Consider the following 19,460-nt stretch of genomic DNA (forward strand, 5'->3'; position numbering starts at 1 on the left):
ATGAATCGCAATCATGAAACATTTTCACACCGAAAAAGGTACTAACCTTTGACTTAATTTCTTTTACTTTAGCAAGCAGCAGAAGAGGGAATTTTAAGTAAGAAACGCATGGTATTTTAGACAATGAAACACGGGGTTAAATCTTTTAATTGCTTTTTCTGTCCCCAAATAGCAGAGCGAATTTTAAGCATTACTGTATTTAGTAAGCCAAAAATACTCCAACGTGTTTAGAGTAAAAACATGGTTGCTAAGGTAAACTGTAGTCAAAATTTCGGGAAGGACATTACTTCACGGATATGAAGCTGAGGGTACTCACTTCAGGTCGAATTCCTCTGCCCAGAAGATGCTATTACCAAGGCATTGTTTGCTGGTTGTTCTTGCATAAAGCGTTCGGTCTAGACAGATATCACAGTAGTATCTAAAAGCATAATAACGCGGGACAAATTAGTAGCTGATCATATTTAAAGGCATTGCACAACAATGAAATAAATAAAAATGTCAGTCCGTGTCCGTGTGGCGTCAAAGATATCTGCTAGTTAAATCATTGTGAATGTCCTAACTATTAATGCTAACAGTGTGGGTTTTTGTGGGTGCATGGCACAGAAACCGGTTAATGCAATGCTCGACGCAGCACAGATCCTTGGTTCGCACAAGACTGTGTGGAAGAAGCCCACTGCTTGCGATTAATCTGACATCGTGCGTGAGACAGCGTTCGGCACTAGATACCACCGTACGCCAGAGCATGACCTTACGTCGACGACAATTTCTGTCTTCATGCTTTTCCCGTAGGGTTTTAGGCGGTCGTTTTTGCGCAAATACGGCGATTACAAACTAAGGAGTAAGAGGAGAAAAAAACGAGCTTAAAAAAGATGACGAAGGTCAAAAATACGATCGGAACAGCTGTTTCACATTCCCGATGGAGCAAATGTGGAAACTTCATATCCGTTTCACTGACGCCGAGAAAGTGAAGTATTACGGCCACCCCGACGGTAATTGGGCTAATTTACTTACAAACCCGAAAGGTTTTCGAAGCGCAGTTTTATGAAATTTTGCTAACAAACGAGGGCAATTTGCAGCATTAAAGCGTGTGAAAATAAAAGATTCTTCGACAACTTCATCAGTATAATGTTTATAAAGTGTAGGTGCGCAAAACCTTTAGTACTTGCACCTGTATTTCGCTCCATGAGCCAAAAGGCTAAAAGCACCTTGGCTATAAAGCAGAGTAGCAGGGAGGTTTAGGGCAGTAGAGCAAAATAGCCCCATGAACAGGTAGAACTGCATCTAATTAAACAAGGTATGCACAAAGTGCTTATCGAAATTCATGCTTGGTCCAAATTAAATCCAGCAGATAGTTGGGCTTTTTGAAGTAACACAATCCTGCTTAAATGCGGTACCACCCACGTTAAACACCGGATCCGAGGCACCTTCGTCTAGAGTAGGCATTTGCGAAAAAAATTCAGTCATTTCAAAGAGTCAAATTCGATTTACAATCAACTGGTGTTTGTGTAGTGGCAGGCGTAGCTAAGAGAGATTTTTATTTTAGTGTGGAAAGCGCACTCTTAAAAACAATCAAGAAGAATATGGTAGATTGGTAACATTGGAAATTGTTATGAATCCCATTTCATCAATTGGAGAAGGACGGAAATCACAAATATTAGCCTTAGTTTACGAATGTCCATAACAGTGAAGGGAACCAATAAAACTAACAATTGTCATGACTACTGAAATAGTTATCCATATGAAGATGAAAGAAGCCCGGGAGAAACTAGATAGTCTGTAAAACCTACGCGTTAGTTGCCAGTGCCCTCGAGTTGGATGTAGGTTGGATTGCAAATATGTGGCCCTACCAAACGACCTGTAACGAGGTTGACGGACAAAGATGCAATTGCTTCCATTTTGAGTTAATTTACTTAGTTCTTTAATGAAAGTAAGTCGTCTTTCGACCTGAGCCAGAGTCAAAATTACTGATAGCCAAGGCATGACCAACAACACGTTAGTAACCTTGGTCTCCGAGGGAAATAGATTAGCACCAATTATTTTTGCTTTTTTCCCATTCCAACTCAAATTATCTCCTTCCAATCAAACGTGCAGCATTCCTGCGGTGTGAGGGATCAGGCAAGGAAATTTGAGTGTCACTGTAGAGGGACTTTACGAACGGCTTTATCAGGTAGTAAAAAAAGTGTTGCTGTTATTGTTGCTATTATTAATACAGTTTATACACTTTTAGTGCAGTTTTTAGTGCGCATTTTTTACAAACCTTCAAAATATTTTCTGTCGTCTTCTAATCTCCCAAAGTACATTTGCCTTCCTAAAATGCCACCCGTACAATTATGCATAAAAGAAAATGTAGACAGTTGTTCGTCGTTTTCCTCTTGTACTGCAAATTTGCAAAAAAGCCACTGAAATGGCTCCTCAAAATCACATGCCAGAATGTTCTATTGCGCAGTGCGTAGCCAGTTAATGCAATACCACCACGTTTAAGGAATCAAGTGGTGTAGAAGCACTGAAATTTGGAAACGACACTGGGAGTTGATGGGAAAAGCCGCCACGGAAGGCAGTACCAGCCCGCGGCATGAGTCACAGCGGTGTGTTGCAGAGGCAGGCGTTCTCTCCGCTATGACACCGAGGCGCACGCGCTGTCGCTGCGCTGCCGAACCAGATTGGGACCGAGTGAGTCACACGACAGGAGGGTGGTGTACCACGAAATTAACGTCGCCTCGTTCAACGTACATCTCGCAGCAAAAATGCTGACGACAACACACAATCCGACAAAGCACAGGCCTATTATACACAGTGCGTGCACACAGTGATGCCTATTCAGGCAAAGTCTGCCTGCTACAGCAACCCCATTTCAATTCAAGTTGTGGGCATTTCACGTTTGTTAATTGCAGGCCCAAAACATCGTATTGTGGAGACTACAACAGTTTTTAGAGCCGGCCGCGTCACAAACCACTCGAAATGGTTTTTAGCTATCAGCAAAACTGCATTTTGAGTTTGTCTCCCCGTAATTGTACTTCACGCACCATCCTGGTCTGATTGGAATCGGCAATTACGACTACTTCCAGATCTATATGTTCAAATAAATGGAGATCAGGAAGTGATTGGTACCAAATTTTAAAACTACGTCAATCAAAAATATGTGTGGAGTTATCAGATCTGCAAAGTTGGGGCCTTTGACAAGCATCATCCCGTCTTCACCAGTAAACTTTTCAATAAGCCAAATCATGCATATGCCAGAACATGTAAAGTGGTGAACGAAAAAGTCAGCTTCTCTTGATTGTGTGATAAATACTTGGAGTACATATTAAATTTTCACCACACTGATAAATGTGCCGTTCGGCATTGAGGTATACATAAATCCTCTCCAAAATGCACGCTAAATTACGCGATTAGTGGTGTACTTCACAACGACTTTTGGAACGATATTTTCCTCCTGGAAATGATTAATGTAGACGCAGGGATTAGTTTCTATATCCCTTCCTCATGCCAGTAAATCCGAGATAAGATCACCAAAAGACGGCTACAGTGTATACGAATGCAAAAGCAGTCTCTGACATGGGTAGAGACAACTGTTATAGAGCCGAAACAGCTACATTTGTGCCGGAACGAAGGCGGTCGCTGATGATGGTTTGCGAGTGCATGTCTTACTGCTTGAACAACGATGAATATAAAAAATACACTACCATCAGCAGAGAGGTCTGGGAAATCCGCATAAGCTATAGGTTTCCTGTTCGGCCCATAAAGTTAATCTGAAATATGTTTAGCACACACATAAAAGTCGCTCTATGGTATTCCAGCTGGGGGAAAAAAATGACTAAATAGTGTTTTAGGTTTAAAGCTAGACTGAATGATGTTTTGAGTAGGATGTCAAGCCCTCCACAATTCAGACGCTGCAAATAAGTAGGCACGTGGGCAAATCATATTATCAGACTTTACGATACAGTTGAAAGACGTATGGTGGCAGTGATGTGCTGGAACTCCAAATCCCGGTAAAGCGTACCGTGAAAAATCGTAGTTGAAGAGATAATGTTCACTAATTGCAATGATTGATGACTAAGTATTCACTGCCGCAAAAAAGACAATCCATCCTAGCAATAGCATTGCACTCGACTAGGCGCAGAAGCGTCCAACCTCCGTGCATGGCAGGTCCTCAAGCATCCCACACTTCTAATAATAGTTTGCTTGTGCACTGTGGAAACCCCAACTTACGACGAAACCACAACACCCCATGGTAAGGCAAACAAATGAACAGATAGTTTTCAACTTCTGGCTAAAAAGACACAAGAGCTTAAAGTCAGCGAAATTTCGCCAAGATCAAAGTGCGATATGCGAAATACGATACTTGAAAACGCAAATTGAAGGGATATGCACTTTGCAAAGTTCAAAATGCGTATCTTCAGTTAGCGCATTTCAGAGAAAAAACACCAGAATCCAACTAGATGACAGCCTAATCTTGCAAAGCGAACTCAAACCATATTCCAGCTTCGTCTCATGAAGAAATTCGGAGGATTGATTGGATTGCTACAAAGTGTTAGCACTATATGTAGTGCAAAACAATCCAAACGCTTGATCTTTTTTGAGACGGATAACGATAACCATCTTAAGCAACGAGTGACCCCAGACGAGTGTTGAGGCTTATGTTTGAAAGTAAAAGTAAGTGTGTATATTTCAGTCGAAATGACTACCAGGACACGCTGAAAAAGTCCAACACATCAATCGGCACAATAAAGTACTGCAGCAAGAAAAGGAGAGTGACGACTTGGATAACTGTGCAAACTCACCTTCTCTTGTTGTGAAGACCTTTTGCCTCAAGAATGGAAAGAAAGAGGGAATTTTCGCGATGCCTTTCGTTCTCGAGGTTTGGTTTTGCAGTTCTGCGTAAGCTAAAGGGGAAAAAATCAAAAAATACGATGAATAAAGAAGTGTCAGACTAAATGGAATTTTTCTTTACGCAGTTAGGGGAAAAAGCGCATTGGGAATACAGAGTATTATAAACCGGGAGGAGATAACGTTAAGTCCGATTACATGGGTAGTTAGCCTTACCCGTCTTACAATACACAGAGAGAGATCAGGGAGGTGTAATGAATAAAAGGGATATGGAGAAGATAACGTGGGAGTTAATTGCGAAAGGCAACAATAAAACCTAGGTATTGTGAGAAGATGCTAACTTAACAACAAAGGGGGTAAAAGGAAATAGCTTATTTAGCTTTGAAAGCTATTACAAATACATTTAACTAGTCTTCCACTCTTATGCAAACTCAAGGAAGTCATTTGGAGTGATGAGTTTGACTGAATTAGATACATGGATAATGACCCTATATGGGTCATCCCATGATCATTGCCTAAAAACTGTGCGGTAGCTTTATGCGAATCGTGTTAAAAGAATATGATATTTTGAATGTGAATTACCATGATGTATACGGAAACAGCACTCGAGGACCTATGAACGCACCCACTCATACGCCTATTTTCGACTACCAAAATGGTAATGTCCCCAAAGCGTTAGCGTATGAAGGTGTAGTGGTAAATCTCCATAATTAACTCAGCTATTAAGGCATCAAATTACTGGAGAATTAGGGGAGCTCTATCAGTTTAGCCTTACGCCTTAATAAATATTGCTTTAAAGAGCTAGCCGGGGAAATGAGGTGGAGATAAAGACGTTTCAATGAAAGTAATTTCTATTTCACAGATGGTTGAGGGAGTAAGACGAATCCCGCCCTGAAGTATGAGACCGCTGAATCGTTGAACAAATGAAAGTTTTAAACATCCACACACTGTTTAAGGTGTGATTTTCTGCTTTCGGTCAATGAATGTTAACCTAATCAACGCACTAGCTTGACCGGCGGAATTTCTCCTTTGAATGATTAGAGAAATTAGAATTTTCAAAAGTTTTTTTGATAGGTTGCAGTGAATTTCAGGAAAGAAGCTGAATTAACCAACAGATAAGTAAAGCTATTTGGGTTATTTACAAGGAGAGTTTTAAATGACCGGTGAAAAGTAGAGCCTGATCGCATTACCTAGACTAATTCATGTGCACAGTGCGTTTCAACACCAGGAAGTGCAGCTATTTCGACTTGTGACTGTGGACGTGTTAAGAATTGCACGATTAAAAACGCTGCACCCTGGTAGAAAGGATTCGATGCGACGAGGCATTTTCGCGGATGAGTTAGACTCCAATCTGTGTAGAGCGACTCAACCAACATCTTAGTGCTTTTGACGAAATTCTATTATTATGTGAATGAAACTAGCAAAGCACAAGTTCACATCAGCCAGTCTGAATATTATATTCTAAAAGTAAATGTCAGTGATCGGGTGGTTTTGATGAAATGCTCTTTTCTCTGCATCCATCCTGGAGCACACGTGGGCTGAGCTGAAAAGGCATCAGCCGCCTGTTCATCCCCTTCGATCCCCTCCACTTCCCCATGACCGTGCCATGACCCCATGGCGTGCGCGGAAGCAGCAAACTTACTGAGGTCGCGTACCCGGCCAAAGTGAGACAGTCGGCGTTTATGCGTACTTATGCCGAGCGCCACTATGGAGCGGGTGTGGTGACCGTGCAAAAATATTCGTGGCAGACACCCAAGCATCAAGTCAAGTCGCAATATGCCATTTTCTCAGTAGACAACAAATCACGGGTGATTAATGTATTACATGAGTTGTGGTTCATAAGTGGAGAATGGCACTAAAGCGTCTAAAGCCTCCCAATGCACAGAATATTGGGTAATAAAGTTTGGGCAAGCTTTCCATCGTACATGCCGGAACTTAATTTAGCAGCAAAAACGATGTTATAATATTTTAAAGGAATACTGTTTCATTGTATGTTCTATGCATCTAGATGCTATACGTTAGGTTCTGTTTTTTTTTCTTTTCAATAGACATAAGAGAAGTCGTTTTATCTCAGCGATGAATTACGACGAGTGCAGTAGAGCAACAAAGATAATAAATTTATGGCATAGGTTAAAGGCAATCCATGGACATGAACTTCAAGGTTCGTGCCAAATTCATGGAATGCGAAGATTGCGTGTTTGAGAGGTTACAGTTACTCTATTAATTTACCGTAAATTACCTCAGCGACTAAATTTGGAATTTATGTAAGTACCTACCTATCATCTGTCTAGTACTAAGGATCCATAACAGCCGTCTTAATAAGAAAATTGGGTAAAACCGGTACACATCCACAGCTTCACAAACACACAATACGTACCGAGCAGATGGGTTTATAAACTATTAAAAATAAATGACTAGAGGGGCAGAATAATACCATTTGAACATACAATAGTTGAAAAATGCAGTGATCGAGTATTAAAAAATCACGAATATTGTCGCTAAATAAATTTGTTGGTGCAGGAAACTAGAAAGAAACTGCTAATTGTCTCATTGGAGTGAAGGCAGGTATAAAATCACTTACGAAATGGACCCAACCCAGGGATCGTTGTATCTCTCCTCAAAATCTAATAGAGACGAGAACTGTTGCACATCCAGAGAACGAAGTTTTCTCAGTGTACTACTGCTTGACCTGTGGTGGCTCAAGGAGAGCAGACTTAATCCCGAGTAATGGTAGTGCTTCTTGTGTGTGATCGGGAGGGACAGATTTCCATCCACAACTGATGGCAAAATATTACTGCTCTTTTTCCGTGTATGACCCCGAGCGTATTCCTGACTAGTAATTGAGGAGACGAGGCTATGCATACTGGCGCTACTAAGGTGTTGCGGGCGTCGATTCGAATACCGCAAATTTTGCTCGTCTCTTCCATCCCCTTTCCCGTCTGTCTGGCGATTGGATAATGTAGCTAATTGAGCCTCCAACGCAGCCGACATGACAGGCGCCTCAGGTAGGAGGGGACTAGAATTTGAAAGCTCATCCAGGGAACCAGCTGTTAAGATTGATGGAAGTCTCCATTCCCCTGCTTCTGCATCGCTCAAAGGTGCCCCTTGGAATCGAGACGAGATATAATCATGAGGTTTTTGACTCGGCGAAGGCGGCGTGGATGCCTTAGAGCCACGGTGACAGAACAACATGCCCTCTCACAAAACGCTAGCACAACACCATGCCGAGAATTACGGCGTTTATCCGAGCGTACACACCAACGCACACGTTCTCGTTGCTTTTGGCTATGACGTACGCACGAACGCGCACACACGTGGTTGGTGTACGCCACCGTCACATAACCAATGGTATGAAAGTCATGCTCCCATTGGTTAGCACAAAGGCCAATCAAAAACACTAACACTTAATACTTGTTTTAGCACAATCCGAGGTATCTGCGTGAAGGTTCTGGGGGGAGGGGGGGCTCACTTGCCAAAGTAGATATTAATTGTGATCTGTGGTACCTAAAACGGCATTTCTTATCCAGCTAGGTTCAGTGGAATAGGTTTACACAATGCAAGGCTGATTACACCAAGAAAAGTTCAATTTGTTTAATGGACTTGAGTTTTCTGACAAGTTGTACTAATAAAGGCCGATTTTGTAGACGCGAGAGCAAACAATAATGTGAAGATAATTTCATTTTGATTATCTTAGGACTGAAAAAGCCTATGCAAAACACATAGCTTGAAGTCAGCTTAATTTCATTGTATCGCTCGCATTTACCAGTGCGATGATGACGTATTACTACACTACTTCGGTATTAATATCCTCTCGAAGTAGGGAACCGTATGATGCGCGGTTACCAACTATCGACAGTAGGAAACAGACGGGTATAAATACCATAATCCTTTGTGTTAAGCGCCTTTTCACAAAGTTGGAACATCCTCAATCTCAAATTGTTTACCGGAAGGGACGTTTAGTGTACGAAGAGGACGTTCAGAATAGATGTGCAAAAAATTTACAGCTTATCTCAAACTTATTCCAATGTCTTTGTAACTGAAGACTGGCGTCTTATTAATTTCCAGCTAAGCTCTTGTTGTCTTGATGTCAAAACCTCCTGACTTGTGATTCCTGTTAAAATGAATAAATTACAGCATGATTTTTCTAACCTCCCAAGGACTCACAATTTGTTAGTTCACTTAAGTACTGACAAGACTGGCATTCTGACTAATACAGAAAAGCCGTGCACACTGTGAAACTCCTCTGAATCTGCCTTCATAAACGCCGCTGGAAAACAACTGACCTGCAAAACTAAAAATAGCCAGTGCCTCTTCCTAGAGGCTGTACAAGCACTGTTTTTTTCCGAACAGCCAAACGCACAACTAATCGCTTCAGGCACATCTGAGATCAAGCTCATTTTTAGTAGTATTCGTACCTATCATTTTATGCGGTGTATTGAATAGTCATTTGGGCGCCAAATGCTGCCAAACCCAGGTAGATGCAAGGACACAGGCACTGGCACATTAGCACAGACTCTGTATTTTTCACTTTCCATCTGTAGCTCACGGCCACTTTCCAATGTCACCAAATTTCGCACATTCTTGAATTTAAAATTGTTTTGATTTTGAACTAAATTATGCAAAGATGTAAGATGGAATAATTAATGGGGTTTCAGTCGCATTCAGTAACAAATGCTTTTGTTTACTTTCGTCCAATTGTTCTAAGTCCCTTAATTAATTAAAAAAATAATCTAACCTAGTGGACGGGGTGTGATTTGCCTTGCTGACGTTGACATTAGATGCATGAAAACGGGGAAATTGGTGCACACGTGTAAAAAACCAAATCCGTACCGGCAAAAGAAATGGCAAGTTACAAGCAGTAACTGACAGTTTTATTAAACTATCTTCATCATCAGTAATCAGTGGGGTGCTATGCGCTTTTTAGAGCTGCGGCTAGTAATTTTGCTAGTTTTTAAATGTTAACACGCAGAAAGGACATTTATTCGCTGCCTGAATTTACCTCATTTGCCCAGATATAACAGTATTGATACCGCCTTTTGCATAGAAGCAGATAAACAGGACTCTGTGCATTTTGCTCGAATTCGCGGCGTTTAGATTACAACATGTTGTTTTTGCTTTGACAGGAGATTCGTTAATTACTTTTCGATAAAGTGCGTGCTATTGAAGTGACAGATGCGACGTGTTTACCGGCAGCTTATTATGTCTAGTTGGACTAAGTCAAGTCGGGACCGGATCGAGTCAAAGCAATGGAACACACCTAGGATGCCCTTGGTCTGGTGATAAACACACTTTTTTTCGTTTTTAAGGAGCATAAATTTGAAGTAAACATGTCTTTTATGGTATACAGGTTTCGGTTTTCCCGTAAGGTCCTAGAACCAAACGTGCTAATGCAACGAATTCATCCCGAAATTAGTTCAAAAGCAATGATCTGGTAGCTAAATTGTTCACTCACTTGGGTGATTGAAGGTTAAACTAAACCGTCGCAATATTGTAAGTACAAATTATATTGGAAGAGACGTTCATTCAAATTTAGTTATTGTAATTTATTAAGGAATTTGATAAACAGTTGAAAGAATGGAATTGTGAGTTTACTGCTGATGAATGGAAAAAAAAACATGCATAAATATTTGAAAATATGAGCCGCGGTGAGAGTCGACTAAGTGTCTTAGAGATTCATGTACTAATTTGTGTGAAATTGTATTCAAGGTCACCAGAATTTATACGAACTGACACATTTAGCTTTGCGAAGGCGAAATAAATGTATACGCACCCAATCGCCATGGTGTGGTGTGGTGTATGTGGTGCTCAACCACTCCTGATTCTGCGCCAGTGTCGACAAATCACACTCGTGAGTTTTCCTTTTTTTCGGGTTGGGGCGTTGGTGAGTAAACTCCTAGAAAGTCCCCAATGTTCTTATTGGTCCGTGTCAAATGATCCCGGTAGTAATCGAAAAGTGCCATCGGGAATCAAGGTGGCCACAAAATTGTGGCACCAATCCAACTTTGGGAACTCCTGAGTATGCTAGAACCTCTAACACCGCCGAAATTATGGTGGAAATTACCAGTAGATGTTCTAGGGTCATTAACGAGCAGAAAACGTGAGGGGGGGGAGTTGTTTGCAAGCTCCTGAATCGGTCTGTCTCACAAGAATGTGCTGACAAAATCGAAGAAATTGTGGATAGAAGGTCTACTCAAGCGGAAGAAACGTCAAATTACTGCCGTCGTAGCATTTAGCTCAACAGGTTCCATACTCCTGTTTGCAAAGCATTGATAAATCTTCCATGCTAACAGCTACAGCAGTCTCTTATGTTTGCCACTTTACTAATACATTTCAGGAGGTACGGCTAAGCCCAAATCAAATTAACCCAAAATTCACCCTACATAGCTTATGTCAAGTGGCGGTCTCGTTGCTGATAAACATCAAATGAAATAACCTTGCCGACTAAGAGCAGTTGACAGTCTAACTTTAAAGGGACAGAGTATATGCAAGTGAAACTTCGGTTTCGCAATTTACTTCCTTGCCATAGTATTTGGATAGAGAGGTAGGCATCCCAGACACAAATATTTTATTGAAGTACACGTGAATACACTATGTATGACTAAATTGTTATTACACTAAAATAATAGTTGACTAAGATGGGTTGATAATAAGTTTTGTATGAAGGATTATAAGGGTAGGCAAAAACAGCAGCATTTTTAATCACCCAGGATACAAAAAAGCGTTAATGCACCAAAACTAGTTTGCATCAACCATTTCTGGAAAAGTTTGCTAGCTGAACAATCTGTATTGATGCCACTTTGAATACAACGAAAGATGTGTACTGTCAGCAACAGTGAATCCAAATCCGAGGCAAACACACATAATACTTCCAGAAATTCAATGCTCTTGAATTCCTTTTTAACTAGATAAACGACACAATTCTTCCATTTTAAACGAACCTTGTCGTTGCAATTACGAATTGAAGCGGTAATAAAAATTGAGGTAAATTTAAATTACTACGGTCACAAATCATCGCGAATTTGAGTGGACGTGATAGCAATGCCTCTTTCATAGCCTGAGTTTGTATATTACAGAATAGTTTAGTGAAATTCCACAACATTTATGATGGAAAATCATGAAGACGCATTGGTTTGTTCATTAATTGCACTGCTTAGGAAGCAGGAGTCGTGGAAAACGTCTATTAGGAGTTTATATATTAATGAGGAAGTGAAGATAAACAGTGTTTGTCGAAAACAAACAGCAGGTATGCAAATTGCACACAATACTTTCCCACAGAATCAGCTAGATAATGAAAGTTGTCCAGAGTCTTCTGCTGCATACTTATTTTTAATCTGTATTATTTGGGTTAGGACAAACTCAATAAGTTGGAGATTTAAGTGCAAATGTAAAACAAACGTGTCATTGATGGGTTCAACGTCTCCACTAAATGACGCTTCAAAATTTCTAGACTAAGATTTTATCGTAATGCATTAAAAGTTTGGGAGTTAATGCTTCGCCTGAATTCTTTTTCATGAGTCAATGCTAATGCAGTGGAACAAATAACCTTCTGTTTAACATCACAATTTATGGTCAAAATAGCAGCTACTTAATAGCTGCTCCTATTCAAAACTTTACAGATGGAAATTTTTGAAAGTGTACCTAATAAAAAACGGCGAAGCTTTGAATGAAAAGGTCTAATTTACTGTGCTTGCGAGTAGGATTAACAAATACCTAATGCATGTATGACAGCCTACGAGGCACACCTGGTTAGCCAACAATTGCGCTCATGCCGAGAAGCTGCAGCGAAGATATGCGTCTCACCCGTCAATGTTTTGACATAAAAGCAATGCTCCTGCCCGCCTAGAAGACTGGCCTGAAACCTTCCAAACTCTAGCTCTCCACTTTTGATATCTATCTCGTGATTCTGTAACCGACTACTGGTGGATTTGTCGAGAAGCTGCTGCGAACGGGAGAGGAGACGCTTTCGGAGAGCCGAACTCCATTGCCTCAGTTTTGCTGGCTCTGCCGTTATGTTGCTCGACTCATCGGTCGAGAGATTGGCACAGCTCTTCTGTAGGCACACTGGATCAGCCACGGAGGGGGCACCAGGCTGCTGTGCTCTGTGGAGGAAAATAGGCGTAAACTACTAGTTAATCAGAGCATTAGATATGTAATCCAAGTTGAAAAGAATAAGTTGTCAAACTTGTATCCAAACGCCATCTTTGGCAACCTTAACGTTTAAAGAACCTGTATAAAATGACGGTTAAATTCATTGCTCTAAATTACAAATGAAGAAGTATTCACGGTAAAGTAGGAAATATGTATGCGATTAGAATGGTATTTACAATATCTTAATGATAGTCGAAGAGTCGTAAGTAAGGAGAGTGGAGTTGTTTTTGAGTCAAAGTATCCAAAAAGCCAAATAAGTTTAATCCTAATGCGAAGTCATAGAAACATGCCAATGAATTTGCTGGTGCCATTCATCGATAACCCAAGAGCCACTTGGATGTTCATGATTAGCTATGGGGAAAAAGTAAATTCAATGTCAAGAATTCCAAAATGCTACTGCAAATATGATAAAATTATTTGGAAAGTGGTAAAACTCGTGATCTTTTTCAACTGGTTATAATGTGCATCATTAGGGAACGCATATAACATTTGGAATAATGATACAGATGATATGCTAAAACCATAATAACTTACTTTTTGAATGATTGCTCAAATACTGGTTTTAATGTGTTGGCATTGGCAGTCTGGCTATCTTTAAAAGCAGGGATGTGTTTATCATCAACGGTTTTGCATGTCTGCTGAGCATTTGTATGAAGAACTACTGGAGTCTGTCGAGTTTGCTCTTCCAGAAGAGAAGTCCACGAGCCGCTGTCCCCCAAATTGATTGACGATGAGAGGTAGATGCGCCCCAATGTCGGTGGTTCTTGAGGCGAATGCCACCCGTCAGAGACTTCTTCATCGTCTTCAGGAAGCGAAATGGGAGTTTTGGCGGATCGCCGAATGAAATGCGAGAGCGAGAAACCACGCTTTGCAAATGACGCTTGCACCTTGCCACGTCCGTGTCGGCTAAACTTCGGCTTGGTAGCAGAAGCACTGTCTAACTCTCCTGGATGGCTTAAAAACACGTCTTCGGAATAAATGGTACCGGCAGGCGCCTTCTCGACTAGACATGCAGTAGATTTCGACCTACAAGTTAAAAAGATGTAAGAGATAATGGTGTTCCGGCTACTTTGAGTAACCTTGTAAACACTTAAAAATTGGATGATGCATTTTACTTGGACAATTTCCATTACACTTCCACAACTTATAAGCACTACAATTGAAGCCATCGTTTAGCCTTTTTATGTGAAAGTGGATAGTAGTCGTTCAAATGGTTTCTTTTGTAATTATGTCTCAGTTATGGGCTTTAACTTGGTTCATAAAAAAAGGAAAGTGTACTTAATTTTGAGTAATGTAGTAACCAAGCATTCTATTCTACGATTTAACCGCTTCCTATATGTAGGTACTCAGTAGTTGAGAAGCCCCATAAACAGCGATAATTTGGATCAGTGCTCGAAAAGTTTTCATAATAAAGTGTTGAGCTGTAGCACTTTAGTTATTTAACTCTCGGTTTTGGCAAAAGGCCACTTAGTTGCTCCGCTATTGTACCTTGGCCGGGTGGGCTGGCCTCTGAGCCATGCCGGTAGCCCTAGGCCCTGCTGTACGTCAACAATGCGTATTCTGTACGCCAATAATACTTATCCTTCCTGAGTATTATGTCGCCTTTCGTCTTCAAAAGAGTCCCGGGACGCTACAAAACTATTAAAAATTATGTGCAATTGTGGATTATGGGAACACTGTTCTATACAATGGCTGCAAATTTTGATGTTCTTCGACTCTTGTATTCAATATCCCAAACAATTTCTTTACGAAAATTAAGCTAAGAGGAGTCACAGTTGTATAGGCTGTTTCAAAATGTTTCGTTATAAGGTAAAATCCGGAAGCGCCTATGGTGATCTCCGGAATGAATGATGAATGGCGCCATCATTTACCTGAAATACACAATTGAAATTGCCAGGATTTTCGACTTTACAATATTTTAATTCTAAAACATTGCGAAAAATGTGCTGAAACATTGACCATCAAGGTGCCAGGTACTAAAATACTTCCCTTCTCGATTATCTACATTGCTTCAAAGTCTGCTAAACGAAGATGGAAATTGAAACCAGTATATGCAGATTACGCTGAGAGGAAGAAAGATGTAAAGCCAATTTGGAGAAATCAAGATGTTACTAAAACCTGCGTAGCGTTGTTCCTCTAGGACTAAGTAAAAGCCATCGTTAGTATAACTGGCAGTCATTCTTTCTGTGCATTTTAAAATGCACCTTCCAAATTTGATTTCATTCAATAATTTGGTGTCAAGGAATATCAATTCGATTTTAAGGGGTTGTATCTGTTGTAAATGAACTAAGGATGGCACCTACCTGGCTAGTTAAATTACATGGTGACAAGTACAAGGCATGTGGGCCTGTAGCCGTGATGGGTTTAGGATAACTACCTCATGGTGCTCACGTGTGGCAAGATATCGCATGCCATAGCAAACTGTAAAGGGTGACATTCCAGTTGTGCTTACGTTTGATTTCGCGGTAGATCCGGCCAGTGTGGGAGATCGCATTTAAAAAGTCTCCAACGCAAAGCTTAGGCGCATTCAACGACCACTCATCATTGAAAATGTGCTGAGGGTGAGGGCGAAGCGTTGGGGATATTTGACTAGATGTTTGACTCACCACGGTTGAGGCAAGTGATTCACACATGCAAAAAGTATAAACTTTCGCAAATTATTAGGTCAACACTAACGGGGGAAGTAGGCTGTTTGCATTAAAAGCAAAGCATACGAAAGAGGAAGGAAAAGCATCCACAGAAGTCACAACCCCTGAAAGCCGAAAAGTGGCAACTGGGCGGCATGTATGTCGCCCCAAATATGCAAAAAGCTGCGGTAAGGAGAAGTATTTGCGTGTGAAAGTTGAGTCGTTTTACTTCCGCGATGTTTGTGACGCAAAGGAGTATTTAGATAAGTTTTTTCTTTAAGGATACCTACATGTACATCTGGTTAAGTACGATAAGGGGGTCGGTTTGTTGATTGCGAAGAAGTAAATGGTTCAGGTACTCGACTGTTTGGCTTAGATGCACACAATATTCTGTAAGTATAGATCAGTAAACCGTTATTTCAATGTCTTCTTCCATCAAATGTTGAAATAACCGAAAGTTGGATGAACGATGAAGGGCCAACGCTTACCATGATTGCACTGCTTGGCCATGTTCTGACCGACGATGGTTTTTACACCAGAAATGACGACCTGGGATGTGATGATTCTGCAAGCAAGTTTGCATGATAATAAATTTGGATAATTTTTCTACTAATTATACAACAGCAGCAATAATTTACCTTCTTTTTTGCGTAGCTGGTCAAAACTGGACTTCCGAAAGAGGAAGGACCACTGAGCGTGTTTTCCTCGTAGGCATCGCTTCCTGTAATTGCCAAGACAGGCATGAACACATCACTCCAGAAATTGGTGTTTGAATGGCTCGACTATTATGGTGTCACATTAAATTCCTCAAGTAATTGCATTACTTATGAAGTTGTGAATAGGCGTGAAGGTCAAATTTGTCATGATGCAAAAGGGTTTGGGCTTAATAAAATCAAAAACGTTAGTACATGCTTTAAAGCAATGTATTTGACCAAATACCTCCTGTTTTATGCTCATGTGGACAAAATTCCTTCTTAAAGTAAGTGGTTTACTTGGATTTTGGTGAACATATAATTTCGCACATACCAGTAATGCTACATGGTTTTAGGCTGTCAAAATCTCTCCTATCAAAAAATTAGAGAATTCATCTGTCAAGCTCCCACGTGGTTATTTTAATATCAATGGGAGACCTCATTTAAAAATTCGATACCCTAAGTAAAACACCATTTAGAGAAACTAAACTCGTTTCAAATATTCATAAAACTAGTCATCTATTTATACTAGTTGTATACTTTTTTGTGTTTTTTGAGTGTCATTAGTAGGCTTGCAGCATTGTATAGTTCATACTTCAACTAGAGTAATAATATCCTTGACGATTTTACAGAGATGATGTTGGCAAACGTTTCAGATCATGCAAAGTCGAGATAACCCTACTAATATAATTCATGTCTCTTTTGACATTGCTTAGTAAGTTATTCACTAGGTTGTTTAGCTAGTATTCGCATCGCCAGTGTGGAACCCTTTGAGTTGTAAAAAAACAAATCTGAAGTATCAGCGCGTTTAGACAAATCAGCATATTCACTATGGACAAAATTGCTTGCATTCATAAGATTACTATTCTCCACGATATCCTGGTAGCGTTGGCTTGAAACAAACGAATGTGCATTCAGAACTCAGTAACGCTCTTTTTTTCAAAGGCGAAGCCAGGGCATCATTCACTTCAGGTCGCAAAATATGCTTGCATTCGATGGGCTATTAGACCGACTTTTGTGCTTTGGAGGGTCCGAGTTTGTGCCTCCCCCACAGCCCCATGCGCGCGTAACATCACATCAATCCTCCACTACTTGCCAGGGTAGGTGAAAATTTGCTAACGGGAGCACCGCCAACAGCTCAAACAATGGAAATAGCAGAAGGCTTTGATCAAGGTTATACAACTCACTTTTGCAAAATCCACTTATGAACAAACGAAAATGAAGACTAGAGGATTCTCTCCTTCCCTTTGAAACCACTCAACAATTACGAAAGAAATAACCCAACCAATTGTTAAGTGCTTATGCCTACCAATGCTGACGCGTCACGTAAACATAAGTGAGAACAGCCTCTAGTAGGCAGAGCGGGTGGTATCATCAGGGTATTATCAGGCGCCTACATCTTAGCCGACTTGCTAGCTAATTGGTCCGAAGACAAAGGTAACCTTAGTTTCATCCGGGTGTGCACGGCATGAGTGCACGATGGGAGAGCCAATCAGGGCCCGCGATCGATCGAAAAGGTGCACGCGTGAGCCGGCGTGTACAGGACGTGGTTAATATGCGTCACCGCTAGCCGCATCATTCAGTAGGCGTTGGTAATGCTACATTAGACTAATTTTTGCTGCTTCTGCTCTCATGCGAAGAGCACTTTGAGCACTTCGATGCTGTGATGAGAAGGGGCACACCCAAATTCAGCTTTCCTAACTTTTCTAGCCTTATTCTGTTTTTAGTCTTAAATAATCGTCGTCACGGCCGTAACTGAATGACCACAACACACTGCGTGCGATAATTTTCTAACTTTTCATTGTGCTTATAGTCGAGTTAGCTCTAGACCATTTTATCATCATACTGAGCATGCTTGAGTAGACGGATTTTTTGTTTCCCATCCATCTTCCCCTAAAAATGACCACGGCTGAACTCAGCGCATGTTCGGCGTGACGCAAAAGCACCGCGGCCGTCTTTGCCTTGGCCAGGTGGCTCATTTGCAGACTGCACACTAAACAGACACAAATAGTCACCGAGACAGCGGCGCGGACGCTCAAACTCATTCCAACAAAATCCTTTCCAAAGCAAATATAAAGGACCGGAAAAGTTTAAATACTTCCTAAAATGAGACATAACTAATAGAGGACTGTTTTGCTATGATTGGAAGATTCATAACTTGTTGATATAGGATGAATTTATCTAAGTAAACAGAAATCTATGTGTATTTTAAGCAGAAATTACAATGGGAATTTGAAGAATGAATGACATTTTCAAAACATGGGACACAGTCTTATTTTAAACCACAAGTAAAACCAAGGGGAGCAGCCATTTTGTGATGGGGATTAAGTACACAACAAATATGATTAACAACGCCGGAGGTAGTGTTTGTAAAGCCAGTCGATATAAATTTAATGTCAGTAGATGCAAAGTATTTCACGGTTTGTCAATTTTTTCGCACCATCAACAACATTCAAAGTGACTTTGTCACTAAAATATTTCGTATGAGATACCCATTCGCCCTCATCTACTCCCAAATTAGTGACTTTAATGGGCATTTAGCACCAATGCCTATGTCAGTGTCTCTTCTCATTTGCAAAAGGAAATTTCAGTGAAACGGCAAAAACATGCACACAAATGGTCGCATTGACAACATTTCTCCCTAAGTGCTATTTCATGTATTTTTGCCAGGTTTTGGGTCTATTAGCGTCATTGTACTTTAAGGAAACGTTGTAAAGATGCAAAAGATTTCCCCATGGTGACAAAACAATTCTTAAAACATGCAACCACTACACATTTCAAATGCATTCGAATAGCCGTAAAAACAGGTATATCCTTGGCATCATCCAGCACAGTACAAAGTAGTTTTGTACTTTGCTGAATCCTTTTGAGCCGATTTCCCCATGGTGTCTTATAAGTGTGGAAGTTTCTGTAAAGTGATTCAGAGAAGCAAATATGAGGCACTTGATGCAAATCTACGCAACGCATCCCCTCGCTGTGGCAAATCCAACCTAACTCAGACTGACTTATGCCTCACTCTAATTGGCTTTACCGATCTAAATGGCGTGCGAAGTAATTGCTGCTGCGTTTGGCAACGCTTAATCATAGAGCCATGCAAGTTATCACCATTTATTAATTATTCCTGTATTTTGAATGAGGAAATGCTCCAAATCGAAAATGAATAGTA

The 19,460-nt window shown here is 40.6% G+C and overlaps 1 protein-coding gene across 1 annotated transcript in view; it reads right to left on the reverse strand. All coding sequences in view use genetic code 11, as the record gives it.

Moving 5' to 3' along the window:
• The window catches only part of EGR_00352 (Disabled 2-interacting protein), a gene marked incomplete at both ends in the record, with an annotated part of 41,258 nt that extends 24,913 nt beyond the window's left edge, over window positions 1-16,345 (reverse strand). The window contains 8 exons of the mRNA XM_024489601.1: window positions 317-418; window positions 4,782-4,883; window positions 7,409-7,843; window positions 12,570-12,926; window positions 13,510-14,001; window positions 15,893-15,992; window positions 16,091-16,151; window positions 16,241-16,345. Of these exons, the coding sequence (XP_024356279.1) occupies window positions 317-418; window positions 4,782-4,883; window positions 7,409-7,843; window positions 12,570-12,926; window positions 13,510-14,001; window positions 15,893-15,992; window positions 16,091-16,151; window positions 16,241-16,345 (1,754 nt within the window). The remainder of the gene's footprint in view (window positions 1-316; window positions 419-4,781; window positions 4,884-7,408; window positions 7,844-12,569; window positions 12,927-13,509; window positions 14,002-15,892; window positions 15,993-16,090; window positions 16,152-16,240) is intronic.
• Window positions 16,346-19,460: the final 3,115 nt, after the last annotated feature.

This window comes from Echinococcus granulosus, assembly GCF_000524195.1.
Source record: "Echinococcus granulosus chromosome Unknown EG_S00001, whole genome shotgun sequence".
NCBI lineage: Eukaryota > Metazoa > Platyhelminthes > Cestoda > Cyclophyllidea > Taeniidae > Echinococcus > Echinococcus granulosus.